This window comes from Chelonoidis abingdonii, chromosome 4, assembly GCF_003597395.2.
Source record: "Chelonoidis abingdonii isolate Lonesome George chromosome 4, CheloAbing_2.0, whole genome shotgun sequence".
Classification (NCBI taxonomy): Eukaryota; Metazoa; Chordata; order Testudines; family Testudinidae; genus Chelonoidis; species Chelonoidis abingdonii.
Genome location: NC_133772.1, coordinates 52,349,013 through 52,371,363, shown reverse-complemented (window position 1 = coordinate 52,371,363; position 22,351 = coordinate 52,349,013). Strand labels below are relative to the sequence as shown.

The following is a 22,351-nucleotide window of genomic DNA, read 5'->3' as shown; positions in this document are numbered from 1 at the left end:
TGCTGCCTTCCAAGGCTCCAGTATCCTACACCACTCCAGGGGATATCTTCATCCTCCTGGAGCCGCGATCTCCCCTGTTGTTAAGACCAACTTTCAACAGGGAGATTCTAAGACCAGGGAAAAGCCCATTTCCCAATCCGTCCATTAGCTGCAGCTTGCTGACATCAGTACTGACAGCACCGCTGATGGAACCAGATCTGACCTTCTCATCATCGGGAGAGTCAGACATACTGATGGAACCATCTTCCCTCCACCAAGGGAGTTCAGCCCAGAAAGTGGATTGAAAATCTTCTACTACCAGTCTCATCCATCCAAGTGGCGACGTCATCCTCAGAAACGATGTCTTGGGAATCACAACTTACATTTGAGCCCTCAAATTGGCCTTTCTGGGGACTATGGGACCTGTATGAATGGCATTCAGAATCCATGAGATCCAATAGGAAGTTTTTCCACCTCCCCTCCAAGAGGCCAGTCAGAACCTTCTGAGCCTACAGAAAAGGAAAAAGATGAACTGGATCCTTGGTACCAATCAGTACCAGCAAATATTTCTCCCCCAATGGGGCATTTGTTCCTGCCTCGCCATCTCCTTCAGATGACCACAGGCCATTTCAAGAGTTGCTTCAGAGAGTAGCAGAAGAGCTCCAGATCCCTTTAGATGAGGTCCAGGACTCACAACACAAGCTTGTGTACATTCTACCACCTATGGGAACTAGCCAAACAGCACTCCCAGTCAACGAGGCCATACTGGAACCTGCAAGAATTGTGTGGAATACACCAACAACCTTTGCTTCTACCCCTAAGAAGGCAGAAAAGTGGTATTTTGCCCCAGCTAAGGGAGTTCTTGTTCTCCAATCCTGTCCCAAACTCCCTAGTTATCCAACCAGCCACGGAAAAGTCGAGACAACAATATGCAAGAGCTGCCTTTGCGGATAAGGAAGCCAAGAGTTTAGACCTTATGGTGAGAAAGATATTTACTTCCACCAGCCTCCAATTTAGAATTTCCAACTAACAGTCCCTCGTGGCAAACGGACAAGTTCTATGTAAATGGGCACTCACCTCCTGAGCGGCTGGGTGCTGTATCACAGTCCTTTTCTTGACCCTGGTCCCACCCTGGGGGCTGCCAGCTAAATCACAAAGTCCAAATGAACCCCTTCTGGGGTATTAATCTGTTTGCCTTGCGACGGTCTTTAACCCCAGTTTTAGGCCTTTTAAATTCACCCTTTTGTTCAGGCTCCTATATAAGCTCTCTCCCTTTCTTAGGGTTTATGACACTTTACCCATGGTTGATAGGAGAATCGAGGCTCACTCACTACTTCAGGTTCCAAGCCAGGGATCCTATACACAGCAGTCCATGTTCTGCTTTCTTGAATCCTTCACTGATATTTCCTTGGGCTTCATACCGGGCCCTTTTAACTCCAGCCCTCTCTCAGGGTCATTGTCTTCTGGTTCTTCTCTCTCTACAATCCCAGCTATGTAAGTTCAGCCAGCTATAAATCTGTCTAATAGTTGGCTCCTTTGTACCAAGAGGAGAACCCTCCTTTACTCCTCTGGTCCCAGCCAGAAACTGAACCGCTAAGGCCAAGCAGCTCTTTTTTTATGGTCCAGCAGGACCCTGATTAAGTGTTTCTAGCTCTTCTGGCCCTTTGAGGACCAGGTCTCTTGTGGTTTTCAAAATGCCTGCTCTAAAGAGTCCTCTTTAAGCAAATCTGGAGGACCCATCTTCATTGCTCTTTTCCTCTCAACCTGTTGCTTCTTGGGGCACAGTGAGGTAGTACCACAGGGCCCCCAGGATGGAGCCTTAAAGGCCAAATGCTCTCCATCACATTACTCCAGGAGAATAGGGTTCAATGTCAAATCTATGATTTTTATTTGGAAATTTCATATTTTGCTAATATATTGGTATTTTGAAATTACATGATTGCATTTCTTACTCTGAAATACATAAAGTACAGAATAAACTTTACGTGGATGAAGGAATATCCTAACACTTCTTTGATGATCCATTATTCATACAGTATGGCTTTAGAATATCAGTAATAAAAAGTGAAAGATTACATACTGTTTGGCAATTAAGCTATATTTTATATTAAAAAATTATTCTTTAAAGCTACCATCATCACAGAATTTTCGCTCATGAGTCTTGCCTCCAGTGCAACCCAAGCAGGCCCTGTCTTGTACTGGCAGATCGAGACTCTAGAGTGAGAATCATCCTTTGAGATTATATCTTCAAAGAAGCACAATTACATGTAAATAATTTTTCTTTTTCCTGTGTTGCTATAGATCTGAAGGGATACATTGCAATGGATCTTATCTGACTACAACTTTTAAAGTAAACAAAACTCTAAGACAGATAAAGTGTACTGAACCTGCATATTCCACTATTGTAAAAATATATCAGTATACACATTGATGGTTATTTTAGCTGATATTCTTATTTCTGTGCTTTCAGAAACTGGCACCTGGAGTTAGTCAGTTTGCTTACACCTGTGTACAAGACCACTCTATATGGACTAACCAACAGTTTTGGGAAACCACATTTTATAGCGATGTGCAAAATCAAGTTCGTTCCCTCTATCTCACAGCTAGGGAAGACAATCATACAATATGTTTGAAGCAAAAGGTAAGAGAATATATAAAATAAATGAAGTGCAAAAAAACCAACATTACTGCAGTATAGTGGCTGACATTTTACATGCAACAAAAGTCATGAAAATGTAAGTTTATTGCTCTCACCACTTCTACAAATCTAGTGTTTTTTTGTTACTATTGCCACATTAAATAGATATGTTATTAACTTTGTTCCGTAAACTACATCTGAATTTTATCTAAGTTATGGAAAAAAAGTTGTGAAATATAACTTGTGGACATACTTTACAGTATATTGCGCTTGATTTATGTGCATATTAATGACAAATAATCAAACTTTAATATTTTTTTTTTAACTCCCTGATACCCAAAGGTCTCCATCACAGGGAGTTATGCCCGGGTATGAAGGAAAGTTCTGAATTTCATTGCTGTTTCAACTTTAACATTCCACTAACATATATTTTCCTTTAATTTCCTAAGCAAAAAAAGGTCCTTTTTAGTGAATTTATAGTATGCAAACTTTATGTTGTATTCCAGAGACATTTTGCTAAGCAGGAAAACAGATTTTAGCCTTGTCAATTGATCAGCACTCAGCTTCCTTAGCTTCAGATCATTTGTATCTCCCAAACAACATAATTCACTGTCCCAGCTGGGGGAAAGCGGGTGGAAGAATGGCTGAATGATGTGCGCATTCAGAAAATATAAAATAAGAATGTTCCTCGAAGCTGTGTATCAGCATGCCAGGTATGACGTACTGGGCCATCTCTATCCTCTTCTGTTATGTGAACTTCCCAGAACCACTATTCCTAATCATGTGATTTGAGAGAGGTACTACCAGGGACATATGATGAGAAGAGAGAGAGCTGCAGAGTGTAGCTCCACATAACCATATGGGCTTGGGAAGAATGAGATGCAGAGAAGGCACCCTCAGTGATATGGTTTGTCAGGGGGATGGGAAAAGTTGCTGAATTAGGAGGTCTCTTGTCCACTTGCAGTGTGTGGGAAGCTGCAGAGGGCAGGAAGGTGCTGTAGGGGAGGAGGCACATGCAGGCACCCATACTCACATTCCCAAATAATGCATAATTGTACTGAAAATTACTTGGAAAATTTTTTTCACATAGAATACATCCCTGCTATTTTAATTCTTTATCCTCAGCTAAATGAGGATATGTGATATCAGCTACCAGATGTCTTTATTTGAATTTCCTGAGGCTATCATATAATTAGCCTACGTGCCATCTACCGAGTTTACAGAGAGCAAATGCTTGAATTGGAATCCAGCGTGTGAAAACATGAACATTTAAGCTATACTATAAATTCTTCTTCGAGTGCTTGTTCACATCCTTTCCAACCAGGTGTATGTGCGCCACGTGCACGCCAGCCAGAAGATTTTTCCCTTAGTAGCATCTGTAGGGTTGGCCTGGGCACCCCCTGGAGTTACACCTTCATGATGCCCAATATAGCGCCCTGCCAACCCCTACCCCCTCAGTTCCTTCTTACCACTAGTGATGGCTAGCTGGAACATCACTCGCTCTTGTGGCAAGTGTTTTGGCAGTGTCTTCTGTAGTTTTCATGTACATACGGCGTAAATAGTTCTTTAGTTGGTTAGTCGTTAGATACAGTTTTAATAGTTTAGCTTTGTTTGGGAGGCTTTCCCCCCGACAACGTTTTTCCGAGCTCTGGGGTATGCCCAAACCTCCAGGGTTTAAACATTGTGAGGAGTGGCAAGTTTATGCCCAAGAGTGACCCTCACTCTTCCCATCTGTGGTGCCTCAGAGAGAGCCACCAGAGAGAAAGGTGCAGGATCTGTAAGAGATTCCGCCGCAGAACCCTTAAAGACCGGGAGGAGAAACTTAAAATCCTGCTAATGGAGGCGGTGCTCCGACCATACTCCGACTCCGGATCCGCCAAACCTGCGCCAAGTACCTCTTCGTCGGTACGCAGTACTCCAGTGCTAATGGTGCATGAACTGGTGCCACCTAAGGACCCGAAGCCCCCTCGGCACTGCCTCGGCTCAGGGCATGAGAAGCCATCCTCAATGCGGCACCGCTCTCAATCCCCAGTTCCGCTAAAGAAGAATAGGCTGGGATCCAGTTGAGTCCGAACCCCCCACGGTCCCCAGATTGCCAAGGCGACCACCTCCAGCTCCCATTGATATTGAAGGTGTTTGAGGCGGCCAAGGACCTGATGTGCCTCTCAGTGCTGACCTCCCCAGAGAGGAGGGACAAGTCACCGGTAACTGTGTGGCCCTACTTCCAATCTAGGGGCAAAACAGTGCTGATGCCGTGCCGAGCTCCATCTCCAGCCCACCTCTCCCTGGCACGGCTCGTACACGTAGGGGAGCTGCACCAATCCCTGGCCTCTCGGCACTGCTTGCCAGCAGCCCAGGGTACAGCTCCTCTGTGGTCTTCCTACTCTGAGATCTTTGAATTGGAGGCGGATTCCTATTGCTCCAACAGGTCCAGGAGCAGGAGATTCAGATCCTGCTGGAGCCACCAACCCTACCTGGCACCGTGTCTGCAGCAGTGGCAGCCATCATCCCAATGGCCCTTTTGGACACCCTGGGCGTACCACCAGAGCCAGGGGCATCACCAGCCTCTGCCTCGCTCGGTTCGTCTTCGGCGTCCTTTCTTCCACCTCAAACAATGCCGGCACCACCTGCAGTGGCACTGCCGACCGAAGTGCCGGCCCCACTGTTACAAACAACAGCTCCAATGGCTTCAGCTCTGACTCTACCAGTGTCAACGAGGTCGGCACCACCGGATTTAGCAGCTCCTGCACCAACCGTGGCACCAAGACTCCCACCTCCAGCGGCCCCGGCACCACATCTCATCGAATACCACATGCCAAGAGACCCAAAGGGTGCCCAAGGCAGTGAGCAAGGTCCACTGCCAGTTATCTCCTCATCATCCTTGCCAGATAAATCAGTCGTGGGGGCATCAGCATCATCAGCTCTGGAGGATAATCAGGTTCTCCAGCAGCTCCTGCGCTGGGCTGCCCAAACCCTGAGCATGCAGGCAGAGGAGGTGGTGATGGAGGAATCGGACCCAGTCGTGGATATCCTCGCACCCTCGGGTCCATCGCAGGAAGCCCTGCCACTGATAAAGACAGTAGTTGATACCACTAAATCCCTGTGACAGACCCCTGCTTCTCTGGCCCCTACAGCCAAGAGAAACAAAAGGCACTATTTTGTACCATATATGGGATATGAACACTTATATACCCACACACACCCCTACTCGGTGGTGGTTGATGCAGCCAATCAGCGGGAACTTCAGGGCTTCTAAGGTCCCACCCCAAAAAATAGGGAGGCAAAGAAACTCAACCTGTTTGGCAGGAAGGTCTATTCAGCGGGGAACCTACAGCTCCGCATCGCAAACCAGCAGGCCATGGTAAGCGCAATATGTGCACAGTACCTGCACTGCGATGGCCAAATTTGTGGAGCTCCTGCCACAAGACTCTTGTGCGGAGTTCTCTAGTGGAGGTGGGAAAGCTGATCTTCCAGGCTTCCCTACGGTGGCTTTTGGACGCGGCGGATGCAGCCTCACACACACTGCCAACAGGGGTGGTAATGAGGTGGATCTCCTGGTTGCAGGTCTCTGGATTACCACATGAGGTCCAACAAATGATCTAGGACCTCCCCTTTGAGGGCTCAACCCTGTTTTCTGATAAAATGGACAAGAGACTTCATAGTCTGAAGGACTCGCCAGCCTATGATCTCTGGGGCTTCACACACCAGCTACTCAGCGTAGGCATTTCAGACCTCAGCCTACCGCTAGGTTCTATCAGATTTAGAACCGCCAGGACGCTCCTCTTAAGAGGAATAGGAGCACTAGGGGGAGGCAGCACCCCTCCTCGGGGCAGAGCCTCTGGTCAGCCCAAGCCTTCGGCCGGCCCCAGACCCGCTCTCCCTTTGAAGGTGTGGTCAAGGACAGCTCAACAGTTCAGAATCTGGATCTATCCCTTCTTACCTTCTCATCCCATCTATCCCCTTTCTGCCTGGCTTGGTTCCTTATCACCTCAGACTGTTGGGTGCTCTGCACACTAGAGAGGGGATATTCCATCCAATTCTGTGCCCTCCCACCCCTCTATCCCTCTTCCCTGTCCCTCTTCAGGGACCCCTCTCACAAGCAACTTCTAATTCAGGAAGTGAACTCCCTCCTCTCGGTAAGGACAGTGGAAGAGGTTCCTCAGGGGCAAGGGTTTCTACTCCCAGTATTTCCTAATACTGAAAGCCAAGGGTGGCCTCAGACCCATCCTGGACCTGCAGCAGCTCAACAAGTTCATAAAGAAACTCAAGTGCCTGAGGGTCTCGCTGACTTCCATTATCCCCTCGTTGGATCCAGGAGACTGGTACTCCATCCTTGACTTAAAGACACTTATTTCCACATAGCAATAATTCTTCCTCACAGACGTTACCTCAGATTTGTGGTAAACTACAGCCACTATCAGTTTACCATCCTCTCTTTTGGCTTGTCAGCAGCACCTCGCATTTTCACCAAATGCATGACAGTTGTCGTAGTGTTCCTGAGCAAGCACCGGATTCAGGTTTTCCCTTACCTCAGCAACTGGCTGATCAAAGACCACTCCAAATCCCAAGTGGAGGATCAGGTCGGCTTCATAAGAAGGACCTTCCTCAAACTAGGTCTCCTTCACAACGATGCCAAATCTACTCTGTCCCCGGTGCAGAGGATAGAGTTTATAGGTGCAGTGCTGGACTCAGCCCAAGCCAGGGCATACCTCTCGGAAACCAGGTTTCAATCTCTAGCGGACATCATATGGGGCCTCAGATATAGTTCCCTACAACTACAGCAAGGAACTGCCTGAAACTGCTGGGGCACATGACTGCGTGCACCTACATAATACAGCATTCCAGACTCAGACTTCGCCCACTTCAGTCATGGCCGGCATCGATTTATCGACTGGCCCGGGACTTTCTGGACAGCATTGTAACCCTGCCCCACCCTGTACTGGACTCTCTCCTTTGGTGGCTCGACCCACAAGTGTTTTGTGTGGGAGTACCACTCACCAGCTCCCAGCCATCCCTTTCATTAGTGACAGATGCCTCGGATCTGGGCTGGGGGAACATTTGGGAGACCTCAGAACTCAGGGCCTCTGGTCTGAGGCAGACCTCACTGAGCATATCTATGTCAGAGAGCTGAGAGTGGTGCGTCTGGCGTGCCCGGTTTTCAGAATATCAGTCCTCATGGACAACACCACAGTGATGTTTTATATCAACAAATAGGGGGGTACATGCTCCTCTCCCCTGTGCTCCACCTCAAAGCTTGAATGTTCCATGTCTAAATGCTCTGGAACAGTCCTGTTATGATCAAGTCAAACAAGTTCTCCTTGGCAGTAGGAAGCTTTCTACAAAGGCAACGTATCTTGCCAAGTGGAAGAGGTTCTCTTTCTGGTTGGAGCAGCAGCAGCAGCATCAGTCACCAACGCTCGCCCCGGTCCCTTTCATAGTGGACTACCTCTTCCATCTTAAACAACAGGCGCTGTCCTTGTTGTCAGTAAGGGTCCACGTGGCCACCATCTCCATCTTCCATCCGGGCACAGATGGCTTCTTGGTCTTCGCAAACCGCATAGTTACCTGTTTCCTCACAGGCCTCGACAGGGTCTACCCGCAGACTCATCAGCCTGCCCAAGCCTAGGACCTTAACCTGGTCCTCGCCAGACTTATGGGCCCCCCATTTGAGCCAATGGCGACATGCTCCTCGCTTTATCTTTCTTATAAGATGGCATTCCTGGTGGTGATAATCTCAACTAGGAGAATGTCGGAGCACAGGGCACTTACATCCGAGCGCCCTTACACAGTATGTCATAAGGACAAGGTTCAGCTCAAACCACACCCGGCTTTCTCCCTAAAGTTGTCTCCCAGTTTCACATGAACCAGGACATCTTCCTCCCAGTGTTTTATCCTAATTCACATTTCTGTGACAGGGAGTGAAGGCTTCATTCACTGGATGTTCACAGAGTGCTGGCCTTCTATATAGAGAGAACTAAGCCATTCCAAAAGTCCATCCAGTTATTCATAGTGGTGGCGGAGAGGATGAAGGGCCTCCCCGTCTCATCCCAGCGCATCTCGTTGTGAATCACGTCTTGCATTCAGGACTGGCGAAAGTGCCAGCTCCGCCGATCACCGCTCACTCCACCAGGGCTCAGGCCTCCTCAGCTGCATTCCTGGTACAGGTCCCCACTCAGAAGATCTGCAGAGCGGCGACGTGGTCCTCTATACATGTTTATGACACGCTATGCTATCACACAGCAGGCCAGAGATGATGCGGCCTTTGGACGAGCTGTGATCCAATCAGTGGATGATTCTGACCTCACCTCCTGAACTTTGGCTTGTGAGTCAGCTGGTTGGAATGGACATGAACAACACATCTTGAAGAACAACAGTTACAAGAAGGTGAGTAACCATTTTTTATTTATATCTACACAAACCTCAGCTGAATGCCATAGGACTTTGGACAAAATTATCTGTCAGGCAATTAGCTGCATCTTATTTCTCCATCCAATTCAAGCTTGATCTCTGCCTGAGTTAAGACTCTGCAAGCTGAAAGTAAAAGCTATATAATAGACTGTTAAACCTAACTCAGCAAAAAATGAATACACAAAGATGGTATGGGCTAGAAAACACTAGAACTAAATTAAACTATTAAATTTAACTTGGCTATACTATGCTATTTGCATTATTTCAGTACAATACCTTAATTCACTTAAGGATGCAATCCTTAAGTCCTATTATAAGTGGATATAAGTGTTATATTTTTTTTTAATTTTTTTTTGTGTTTTATATAATGAAATGAAGAGTTCAACACTTTGGAATTAATGTTAATATCTCTTTTCTTAATGTTAGTAATATAACTCTATCATCTATTGTTTGTGGTAATATTTATTCTAGGAGAGAAATTCTGTAGGTCTGGACCAGGATAAAACAGCCATGGACCTGGCTGCTGAGCAGTTGCGTTTATGGCCAACACTCAATAAAGAAACTCAGCAGGAGCTGATACAGAATGAGGAAAGTACAGTTTTCAGTCAGGCAATTCATTTTGCTAACCTCATGGTCTACCTGCTAGTGCCACTGGACACAAGTAAAAACAAGCTGTTGAGAACATCAGCTGCAGGAGACTGGGAGAGTGGAAGCAATAGCATTGTCACAAATAGGTGCGTAAATGAAAAGACATGGTTTGGTAGTAAGCAATTGTGGAATGTAACTCGGTCCTTTTAATAAAAATACTGTATTATAAAAATTAAACACGGGAGTACTTTACAGTAATGGAAGTTCATGTCCTAAGGTAACAACCTTTGTAACAATGTAAAAGTAAGGACCTTTGAAACTGTAATTCCTGCTGATATTCTTTCTAACCTACTGTGCAGTTTGCAGTGCTCTGTATTCATAATACCAGTAATATCAACATAATGTTTTAATATTCTCCAAAAAGTGCCATTTTCTCTTTTGACACAATGCACAGAAATCCTTACTTCTCTAAGCAGTTCCAGAGGATTGAGCTGTTGAAAATTTTATGCCCGCAAAGCAATATTTCCTTTGGTAGTAATTAAGGCTGTAAGGCAATTCAGTAGTGGATGATGTGATCATTCTGTGCATTTTGTACGTTAGCCTAAGGTCCTAGTCCTGCAAACTGCTCTAAATGCACAAAGTCCTGGTGAAGTAAGTGAAGTTCTTTGCAAGCACAGGGGTCCACCTTCACAGAGCACCTTGCTGGTCAAAACTTGTAAAGCATTTTATTACCTTTTCAGTAACAGGTGTTATGTGAAATATTATAATAAATGTTCACAGAGCATATAAAACTATGCAAGAAATAAAGGGAATTTGATATAACAAGGCTCAGCCCTGTCTCAAGTACCTAAAACATTGTTTTCAAATAATCTCAAAGGCATCAGAGAAATTCTACTCTGTGCATCTTTTCTTTCTGGGATAACTGATTCAGGAGCAATATATTAAGGCGGCCAGAAGCTTAGCATGGTCATTCTCATGTAACATGATACCTTTTCATTTGTATTGAGGAATAAGGAAGAAAACTCCTTCTCTGTGCACTTTAGTACCAACATAAAATCATATCCTCTAGAAGTAGCAATTAGCTCCTTAGTTATAATAGATTTTGGGGTCAGGAGTAGCCATTAGTGACAGGGAGTCTGAAATACACTGAAATATACACTGAAAATACATTAAATACCTATCTAGGTATTTATTTAGATAAAATGCTCTCACCCTTACTCTCTTTTCTTCCTTTCTTTGAATTGATCAAAATTTGACCAAAAGAGTGTAATAATTATTAAATTGCCTTTTTGCTAGCAAATATTGAAAATTATTCCATGTACATTTCAATGGACTTTAAGAAGTAGGTCATTGGCAAAATTCATATTGTCTTCAACAGGACTAGGAGAAAACCAGTAACGTTTTCTATACTAGTGAAATAGAAATGTAGATTGTTGTTTTGCTGGCTATGGAAATCATGTAACTTGCAATCATTTAAGAAATTCACAATCAGTTTCACATTCATCATCCAGTGTGGAAATATTTGTTGGTGTCTCTGTTGTTTATTTTGTAAAATGCCCAGACCAACAAAACCAAGTTCTCTTTCAAGTATCATCATAAATATGACAACACTTTCAAATTTTTTTGTTTAATGACTAGAGATGGTGAGATGATAGGAGTGTCACAGATCTTGAATGATCCAAAGGCTGAAACATAAGTAGTTATTGCACAGTGTCTTTCCAGTGTCATCCTCTCATACTTCAGTGAGAATAATTAAATCTGTATGCAGTACTTGTCCTTTGGGCATTGTTTAAATGATTGCTAATTGTGTGGTAAGTATGTGGTGGTTTGATACTAAAGGAGATAAACCTGAATGGCAATTCCATGTAGCTGCTGAAGAGAATGTAGTTTTACTTTAAAATTTGCATAGTTGCTTACAGTCTACATAAAAATTTTAAGTTCAATTTTCATTCTTATTTTTTCACTTACCCTACCTTCCTTTTCTTCTTAACTCCTTAGAACAGCTACAAAATGCAAATTATTTGAATTATTATTTTGCATGCCATTTCTTGGGGAAAGGCAACCCTCTCACACATAAGAGATCTTGCTGCCACTTAAAATGACATGCATTTCATACAGGCAGTCAGACTTGCTGGTAAATTAGGACACTTAATATTATCATTCTAGACAAAGGAGTTCTTTATATATTGAAATCCTGCTTCCATTACAGTATCTTCACTTGCAGTTTTGAGTACTTAGCCCTTCTACAAATTAAGCCGCGACTGTCTCTCAAGTTGTGACCACCACTAAAACATTTGGTGTAAGTGTCTTGCCTAGCATCCCACAGGAACTGTATAGCAGTGTCAGAGGTGGAATCCAATTCTCCAAGGTAGTAGTCAACTGACTGTTCCAGGAGACCATTCTTTCTCTTCCTGCAATCCCTTGTCTTCATCAGTACACACCTTCCAACTTCCACAACAACCGAATCTGAGGTCCTACAAACAGCCTCACTCACTACACAACCCTGAATTACCTGAGCACCATCCATTCTATGCACTGAATGAGGCAGGAGTCCAGTGGAAAAAACAATATATGATTAAAGAATGTAATTTGTATTTACAAGGGAGGTGAATTACATTTCCACCTTCATTCTGGCACTTAATAATTTCTGAATATTTGACTTTGCAATCTAATTGTTCTTTGAAGGTAGGGTTTTTTTTATGTAATTTATTATTGTTCTTCAAGTAGTGTCTGTATGGGCGCTCCACTCTAGGTGCACATGCCCCTCAGATTGGAGATTTTAGGTAGCAGTGCCATTCAGCCCATGCATGCGCCCATGCAGCCGCATGCTCTGCACCATGTATATATGCAGCTGTGCAGGTGAACCACCCTCAGTTCCTTCTCAGCCACCTCGGCCTGTGATGGCACCTCAACAGTGTCCAAGTTGAGCTTACCTTTCTCTTATCTATTAGTTAGTTAACATTAGTCCGTAGTGTTAGCTTTGTATTAGTTAGTTGTAATTATATAATTTTTTTTTAAAATAAAATATTATAGAGAGAGGGGAGAGTGGGGGGAGGGAGAGAATTAATTATAAGTGTAAGGATCGTTGTCCTTTTAGCTTTTTTTGCCTCTCAGAGGAACTTAAACACTGGAGGGCATGCCCAGTTCTCCTGGTTGGAAATGCTGTCTTTCATGCTGGAAGGTGATTCTGGTGAGTGACAGACATTCCCAGCATGTCCATTGCCTTGGGGAGTCATACATTCCCCAAAAGTGTAATTCCTGCTTGGCATTATAATTAAGAGCAAGAAAGAACAGGAACCTCAGTTATGTCTTCTCATAATGGAGAGAGCTCTCTGGCCAGCTTCTGACCCCAACCAAGGGACCCCGCCCTGTACAATGAACTTCAAGCAAGTCAGCTGCCTCAGCCTCCTCGGTGCATCCCATTTAGCATCAAAGAAGTTGTCTCTGGAATTGTCTCACAAAGACTATAGGAAGCAGTCTTCATGCTCTCTGGGTAAAGAATCTACCTCAAAGAGATTGTCTCTGGTTCAGACAACCATTTTGACACCTATTGGTCTCCAGCTTGGTACCCAAGTGGCTGCAAGTTCTTCAGGTACCATAAGCACCAGCATGGCCAAGGACTCTAAGGATTCTAGCTCCGGAAGATCAGTACTGTCTGTTGATTGGAGCAGCAAGAAGAAGATGATCAGCTCTTCTGGTACTGACAGAGTCTACCAGGCCCTCATTACTAGCATTTTGGCACTGCAGAAAACCAGACAACACCTACTGGTCAGTCGTCATACTGCATAAGACCTTCAGTACCATTAACTCCCTCTGCCACAGTTACTTCTGCCTAGGCTGCCTTTTTGGCACCAACCAATATTTCAGTACTGCAAGAGTTTTGATTCCTGGAGGACCTGGCAGTAACACAAACATTTGAATCTCCTTTGTTCGGCACCCACCCATTCTTGATATTGAGGACTTCTTGCTCTCTGGACATTTGCCTGGTACCAGTGGAGTCTACACCTATCTCTAAGGGTGTCCCTCCCTGACAAAGTGACAATGAGGAAGTTGATGGGGACTTTTCATCAGTCTTTCAGATTTCTGTCCTTGGCTCTTCTTTCCATTATCAAGGACCTTCTTTCCTGAGATCTCCAGGGAATCAGAACATCTTCTTGAAAGACATCCTCATACTCCATCCCACTGGTATGGACACCTTTGGGCACCTCCCACCCATGCCATATGCACCATCTCATTGACTATACTGGGACCCTTGAGCAGCTTAACTACAATTCTACAGGGCCCCTAGTGTTTCTCGCTGGGAGAAGGGCAGATAATCCCCACCAGTCTGTCTCTAGGGTGCCCGATCCACAGGAAGAGACGGGATGAGGGGTAATAGGAGCATTTATAAGAAAAAGACCCACAAATCAGGACTGTCCCTACAAAATCGGGACATCTGGTCACCCTACTTGCCTCCCAAGTACCTTACAGACTCCAGCATAAGAGACAACAGTTCCAAAAGAAGAGACCACCTATTTCTCAGACATTGATCTGACAGCCCACAATTTTGACACACCAGTTTTGACAGGGTGGTCAAAGTGTTCAGTTACCATCCCCACTCATACCTACTTCAGCAATCTATATGTCTCTCTCACTTTGGTGACCATCTTTCTCACTTCCACTGAGCTTGGGAACATATTCCTATGAACATGGGGGCTTTGGAGATCATATCAACAGAATACTCCATTCACTTTACTTCTCTCCAGCCATCCCACCCCGCTTCCCCATCCCTCTTCAAGGACCTCTCTCACAAACACCTCCGATGACAGGAAATAGACTTCCTCCTGAATTTGGGTGCTATAGAACCAGTTCCTGTTCAACACAGAGGGATGGGGTTTTATTCCAGGTACTTCCTGGTTCCAGAGAAGAATTGTGGCTGGAAACCCTTTGTGGATCTAAGATTACTCAACAGATTTGCAAAGATTCAGAATTCAAGATGATAATTCTTGCAGCAATAATTCCATTACTGGACAAAGGGGATTGGTTCTCGGCCCTTGATCTACTTCCTTTCATACAGCGATTCCTACGCAGAAGCTTCCTACACGTTGCTGTCTGTCAAGAGTATTTTTAATACAAGGATTTCCCATTCGGTCTCTCCTCTGCACCCAAAGTGTTCTAAAAATTTCTCTCAGTGATGGCTTCTCGTGTTCACAGACAAGGAATTCTGATTTTCCCATACCTTGATGAATTGGCTGCTCGAGGGACTCTCCTACAATGAAGTCTCAGTGGTCACTCGGAGAGCCATAGACCTATTTCTCAGACTGGGACTACAATTAAGCATCCAAAAGTCCACCTTACCCCCAGTGCAAAGTTTGGCGTTCATAGAAGCTTACCTCAATGTTGTAGTGGCCAAAGCATACCTCCCTTCGCATAGTTCAAAGCCCTAGCCAATTTAGTCACTACAGTCTAGATCAGCCCCCAGACATGATCTAGAGATTGTCTCCATGGAACATGTGGCAGCTGATACCTTTGTGATAAAGCATATGTGCTGCCTTGAGGGGTGGCTCAGAACTGTTTATTCACCAATCAAATAGAGTTTGAACAAAATACTCTCGATGCCCTCAGTCGTGAAAAAAATCCTTTAACTGGTGGAAGGACCCTCAAAATTTTTCACATGGGTCCCCTTTTCTCAATCATCTCCAATGTCAGTAATAACAATGGGCACATCTCTTTTGGGATGGGAACCCCATCTAAACACTCACTGCTCAAGGCAAGTGGTCACCTCTTGAGTCCATGCTACACATCATCTTACTGGAACTCTGAACAGTCAGAAATGCCTGTCTCCATTTTCTTCCACTGATCAGGGGAAATATATGAAGATCATGACAGACATGTCAAGCATGTTTTATATCAACCATCAAGGGGGGAGTGAGATCATCTTCTCTTTGCTCTGGAGCAGTGAGGCTTTGGAATTGGTGCATTTTGAATCAGATCAGCATCTCAGCAGCTTACTTTCCTGGCATGCAAAACATCACAGCAGATACCCTCAGTAGGCACTCCTCACAAGATCACAAACGGGAGATAGAGCCCATTACACACCACTGCATATTTTGGTGTTCGAGCATCACACAGAAGACCTGTTCACCACAGCCAAGAAAGAGCAAGAAACACTCGAGAAGCAGACTGTCCCTATGGGTGCTCCACTACTTGCCCTTATCTCCTCTGCTTCCGAGTTCTTTGTGATGGAATTTGACAGTACAGAAGAAATTGAGGGCAGTTCACCTGCACAGCTCTGTATGGCAACGGTGCAGAGCATGGGACTGTATGGGCTGCATGTGTGGGCTGACCAGGCACTCCTAACTAAAATCTCCAGTCTGAGGCTCATGAGACCCATGCACAGCTAGGGTGGAGCACATGTGGTGATGCACATCTTGAAGAACCACAGTTACTGCACAGGGTCAGTATCCTTCTCTTCGTTGAGCATGGATTATAGACTGTGACTGATGCTAAGTATAATGAAGAGAAGACATGGGACCAGACTTAAAGGATTTTCCTTTTTAAGGAACTGTTCCTTTCTATACTAGACTTGTTAGGAAAGTTTTCTTCCTTATTTATTCACCAGTGCAGTTCCAGCAGTAGGAGTGCTATTGTAGACGTGTCACCAGCATACACTGGTGTTTATATTGTTAGTATCTGAAACTGTGCTTGAAGTGTAGAGGCAAAGTGGTCTATATATTTAGCTACACTGAATACAGCAGACTCATTAGACAAAAATTATATGGTAGTTATTCTGTGTATTATAGTTATCTAACTGGATTTTTTTACATTAGCAGTTTTTTTCCTTTTCTGTAGTATTGCCGGCAGTGTTGCAGAGAGCTATGACACTGAAAGTGGGTTTGAAGACTCTGAGAACAATGATATTGCCAATGCAGTTGTGCGCTTCATCACCAGGTTTATAGACAAAGTATGTACAGAGAGTGGAGTTACACAGGATCACATCAAGAGTCTTCATTGCATGATACCAGGTAAGAACTGGTTAAAAAAAAAAGAAGTAAATTTGCAAAATTGTCACTTCTTTCTCTGGGAACTGATATTTTCCAGTAGAAGTGTATTTTTGGTTTGTTGTTTTCAGTATAATTTATGCGTTTGTTTCCTAGACTGTAATCATTGATGAATTCCAAATAGCCATTGATGACATCTGTGCTGTTTTTCCTTGACAGTTTAACTGTAGGATTTCAAAACAGTGGAGTTATATTTAGTTTGTTTTACTCTTTCTTACCTTATATGAGGTTTAATTTATGATGTCACTGATTCCCAGGGATTGTAGCAATGCACATTGAGACTCTGGAGGCCGTCCATCGAGAGAGTAGAAGACTACCACCAATACAGAAGGTAAGTATTATAAAAGGTGTTTGTATTGGTTACACGTATTGGAATCATACACAGTTTGGCATGGCTTCAACCTTCCTTTTTTAATATTATGAAGAGACGTCTGATCACTGAACAGTATAATCAAGAAATTTTCCACCAGTGTTAAATAAATTGTTTGGCTTTGGTCTCATGAAATATGAACTTGTGAAAGTAGCAGAGCCGAATCTCTGAACATAAAGTGTTTGCATGCCAACTATTTGTTAAGACCCATTTCACTGAGCTGAGTCCAAACTCAGCCTCTCGCAGAGTCAGTCTCATAACAGTTTTGAATTTAAATTTTTCATGTCAAATACCACTTTGGTAGATTCCAGTGTTATACTGTACATTACACTTACATTTAAAATTCTTATATTTGGCCTCAGCCTAAGATTCTGCGACCTGCTTTGCTGCCAGGAGAAGAGTTTGTGTGTGAAGGTCTCCGTGTGCTGCTGGATCCTGATGGGAGAGAGGAAGCAACAGGAGGATTGCTTGGAGGTCCCAACATTCTCCCAGCAGAAGGAGCCTTGTTCCTTACCACATACAGAATTATATTTAAAGGCACTCCTCATGATCAATTAGGTATGGGCTTTCTTACTAAGATCAGAAAAATTTATGGTCTGGCAGGTATATGAGACCTTGAACTGGCCCTACAGTTTATTTAAGCAAGATCATCAAAACAGATCTACCCAACAAAAAACTGCTAAGAATTAAGTTAAGTATTAATTTAATTCATGTTGATCATCTATACAGAAATAGACCATGTGTCTAGATTCTTGACTTTATCACTAAATATAATGATATTTATTTTTGATGTTACATTTTAATTTATCTGCAATTCAAATATCCACCTGAGTTTTTAAGTACTGAATTTAGCATTGTTCCCATGTTACAGTAGGCCTTTGGGGTCCTATTTACTTAAAATACAATAAAAATATACTTTGAGTTTTCTGTTCATACCTAACATAAGAACAGCCATACTGGGTCAGACCAAAGGTCCTCTAGCCAGTATCCTGTCTTCCGATAGTGGCCATTGCCAGATGCCTCAAAGGGATTGAACAGAAAAGATAGTCATCAAGTGATCTATCCCCTGTCGCAAATTCCCAGCTTCTGGCCAACAGAGGCTAGGGACACCATTCCTGCCCATCCTGGCAAATAGCCATTGATGGACGTATCCTCCATGAATTTATCTAGTTCTTTTTGGAGCCCTGTTATAGTCTTGGCCTTCACAACATCCTCTGGTAAGGAGTTCCACAGGTTGACTGTGCACTGTGTGAAAAAATACCTCCTTTTGGTTGTTTTAAATCTGCTGCCTGTTAATTTCATATGGTGAAATTAGTCTTGTGTTATGAGAAGGAATAAATAACACTTCCTTATTTACTCTCTCCACACCAGTCATGATTTTATAGACCTCTATCATATCCCCCCTTAGTCATCTCTTTTCCAAGCTGAAAAGTCCCAGTCTTATTAAGCTCTCCTCATACAGCAGCCATTCCATACCCTAATCATTTTTGTTGCTCTTTTCTGAATCTTCCAATATCAATATACCTTTTTTCAGACAGGGTGACCACATCTGCACGCAGTATTCAAGAGGTGGATGTACAATGGATATATATGGAGGCACTATGATATCTTCTGTCTTATTATCTATCTCTTTGCTATGATGCCCAGCATTCTGTTTGCTTTTTTGACTGCCGCTGCACGTTGAGTGGATGTTTTCATAGAACTATCCACAGTGACTCCAAGATCTCTTTCTTGAGTGGTAACAGCTCATTTAGACCCCATCATTTTATATGTATCGTTGGGATTATGTGTTCCAGTGTGCATTACTTTGCATTTATCAACATTGAATTTTATCTGCCATTCTGTTGCCCAGTCACCCAGTTTTGAGAGCTCCTTTTGTAGCTCTATGCACTCTGCCTGGGACTTAACTATCTTGAGTAGTTTTGTATCATCTGCAAATTTTGCCACCTCACTGTTTACCCCTTTTTCCAGATCATTTATGAATCTGTTAAATACTACTGGGCCCAGTTCAGATCCCTGGGGGGACACACCTCTCCATTCTGAACACTGACCATTTATTCCTAACCTTTGTTTCCTATCTTTTAACCAGCTATCAAACCATGAGAGAACCTTCCCTCTTATCTCGTGGCTGCTTACTTTGCATAAAAGCCTTTGGGGAGGGCCCTTGTCAAAGGCTTTCTGAAAATCTAAATGTACTATATCCACTGGATCGCCCTTGTCCACATGCTTGTTGACCCCCTCAAAGAATTTTAGTAGATTGGTGAGGCATGATTTCCCTTCACAAAAAGCATGTTGACTGTTCCTCAACAAATTATGTTCATCTATGTGTCTGACAATTTTGTTTTTTAATATAGGAAGGAGGGATAGCTCAGTGGTTTGAGCATTGGCCTGCTAAACCCAGGGTTGTGAGCTCAGTCCTTGAGGTGGCCATTTGGGGATTGGTCTTGCTTTGAGCAGGGGGTTAGACTAGATGATCTCCTGAGGTCCCTTCCAACCCTAATAATCTATAACTTCAACCAGTTTGCCTGGTATTGAAGTCAGGCTTACCAACCTGTAATTGCCATGGTCACCTCTGGAACCCTTTTTAAAAATTAGCATCACATTAGCTATGCTCCAGCCATTTGTACAGAAGCTGATTTAAAAGATGGGTTACAGACTACAGTTAGTAGTCCTGCAATTTCACACCATCTGGTCCTGGTACTTATTACTGTTTAGTTTATCAGTTTGTTCTAAAACCGCCTCTAACGACTCCTCAATCTAGGACAGTTCCTCAAATTTGTTGCCTAAAAAGAATGGCTCAGGTTTGGGAATTTCCCTCACATCCTCAGCCATGAAGACTGATGCAAAGAATTCATTTAGTTTCTCCACAATGGCCTTATCGTCCTTTAGCATCTCAATCGTTCAGTGGCCCCACTGGTTGTTTAGCAGGCTTCCTGCTTCTGATGTACTTAAAAAAAAAAAAATGGCTATTACTTTTTGAGTCTTTGGCTAGCTATCCTTCAAATTCTTTTTTGGCCTTCCAAATTTTATTTTTACACTTCATTTGCCAGAGTTATGCTCCTTTCTATTTTGCTCACTAGGATTTAACTTCCACCTTTTAAAGGATGCCTTTTTGCCTCTCACTGCTTCTTTTACTTTGTTGTTTAGACACGGTGGCTCTTTTTTTGTTCTCTTACTGTGTTTTTTAATTTGAGGTGTACATTTAAGTTGAACCTCTATTATGGTGTGTTGCAGGGATATTATCTTTGGTGCTGTACCTTTTAGTTTCTGTTTAACTACCCTCCTCATTTTTTGTGTAGTTCCCCTTTCTGAAATTAAATGCTACCGTGTTGGCCTGCTATGGTGTTTTCTCCGCCACAGAGATGTTAAATTTAATTATATTATGGTCACTATTACCAAGTGATCCAGCTATATTCACCTCTTGGACCTGATCCTGTGCTCCGCTTAGGACTAAATCAAGAATTACCTCTCCTCTTGTGGGTACCATGACTAGCTGCTCCAAGAAGCAGACAGAAGCAGTCATTTACGGTGTCACATGCATAAGGTGAAACAGTTCAGTAGTGCTATCACAAGAGTGAGGGAATGTTGTATAGTGGTTAAAGCTGAAGATTGGCAGTCAGGACACTTGGGTATATTCCTGGCACTCCCACAGACTTGCTGTTTGGTTTGGACAAGTCATTTAGTTTCTCTGTGCCTCACTATCCTCATCTGTAAAATGCTATTTTATGGAGGATTTGTGAAACCTACAGAAGTGTACTCTGTACTAGAGAAGTACAAAAATATCATTAATGGCTAAAGATTAAAATCTCCTTTAGTGGATTCATATGTCAAATGATGAGCCATGTCAGGATGGGGGCTGGTAGTTGAGGACTTTAACAGTGAGGAAGAGATAAATTCCTGAACTCAAAGGTCTGCATATGTTCAAACTTTTTTTAAAATAGCACAGACTAATAAAAGTGCAGTAATCAAAAACTAAGGAGTGACTCTGAATGGTAGAAATTGAAAAAGCAATTATCTTGGACATATTGAAAACCGTGTGTAATGGAGTTTACTTTTTCCCATCAACAGTCATTACTGGATTAAATATTGTGTTTAATTATGTCATGGGAAGTGTAGTAGTTCTAAAGATCAGATTTTCTTGTTTTAAAATCTCTGTTTTAGTTACTTTATTAAACAAATTCATTTATCAAGCAAAAATGTAAATACATAAAGTTTTTATATGAGGAAACTAACGCATATCAATTATATATAAACTTCAGAATGTAATGACAGATTACTAGTAGTTAGAGACAGATTTTTGGACTACAATCAAATAGTTTTTTCTGTCATTTCCACCATTTAGAAAGAGAGAGAATGAAAAAATATTTTTCCAATCATCCTAATTAATGTCAAATAGGAAAAATGAGTGTTAGTTAACTCAATGTTGGGTTGTATGTCATATTTTGGGAATTTATTACCTGCTTTAGAGCCTTTTGCCTAAAGTGAATTCTGGATTGTTATGGCCTTCTGGCCAAGAATCATGTGCCTTAATTTCCATTTCTTTGCACCAATTCATTAACACTTGTTCAAAGTAAAATATAACTAAATCAGATATGATTCCATGACCTAATGTGTCTGTAAATGATTCTGTGGTACTTAGCTGGAGAACAGACAGTGATCCGGAGCTTTCCCATTGCATCTATTATGAAGGAGAAGAAGATTACTATACAGAACCAGCTGCAACAGAATATGCAGGAAGGACTGCAGATCACCTCAGCATCATTTCAGGTAGGATGGAGTGCTTTATTCTTTATGCTTTGTAAAACACCTGAAATTATGATGTAATCAAAATAACCTGCTGCAACTGACATCCTAGCCCCTGGGAGCAGCCGAGTGTCCCCAGTTCTTGGTGAAGTCCGTGGTATTGGAGGGGTCTCAAGACACTGTGTAACATAATATTCCTCTCATATACATTAACCTATACAAATGAATGGATTTAATTAACAATTTAAGGAGTCACTCTTATATACCTTTCAAGTAAAACAGTAACCGTGAGGCCTTTTGTTTTCCAAAGCTCTTTTTGGAGACTAACAGTAACAATAAAATTTCTAACACCCTTCAATAGTATGCTAAATGCAGACACAACTCCAAGTTTCTGGTTCTGGACTCTGGTCAAATATAATCTCTGCTTTTGTTTAATATAGACGTTTTGGATCATGAGCTTTCGTGGGTGAATACCCACTTCGTCAGATGAATGTAGTGGAAATTTCCAGGGGCAGGTATATATATGGTAGCAAGCAAGCTAGAGATAACGAGGTTAGTTCAATCAGGGAGGATGAGGCCCTGTTG

General features: G+C 43.0%; 1 protein-coding gene across 1 annotated transcript in view; it reads left to right on the top strand.

The window, feature by feature from the left end:
- The window catches only part of SBF2 (SET binding factor 2), a 636,382-nt gene that overhangs the window by 524,210 nt on the left and 89,821 nt on the right, over positions 1–22,351 (top strand). Inside the window, exons 18-23 of the mRNA XM_075065844.1 lie at positions 2,450–2,620; positions 9,497–9,759; positions 16,445–16,617; positions 16,911–16,984; positions 17,386–17,581; positions 21,663–21,790. Coding sequence (XP_074921945.1) covers positions 2,450–2,620; positions 9,497–9,759; positions 16,445–16,617; positions 16,911–16,984; positions 17,386–17,581; positions 21,663–21,790 — 1,005 coding nt within the window. The remainder of the gene's footprint in view (positions 1–2,449; positions 2,621–9,496; positions 9,760–16,444; positions 16,618–16,910; positions 16,985–17,385; positions 17,582–21,662; positions 21,791–22,351) is intronic.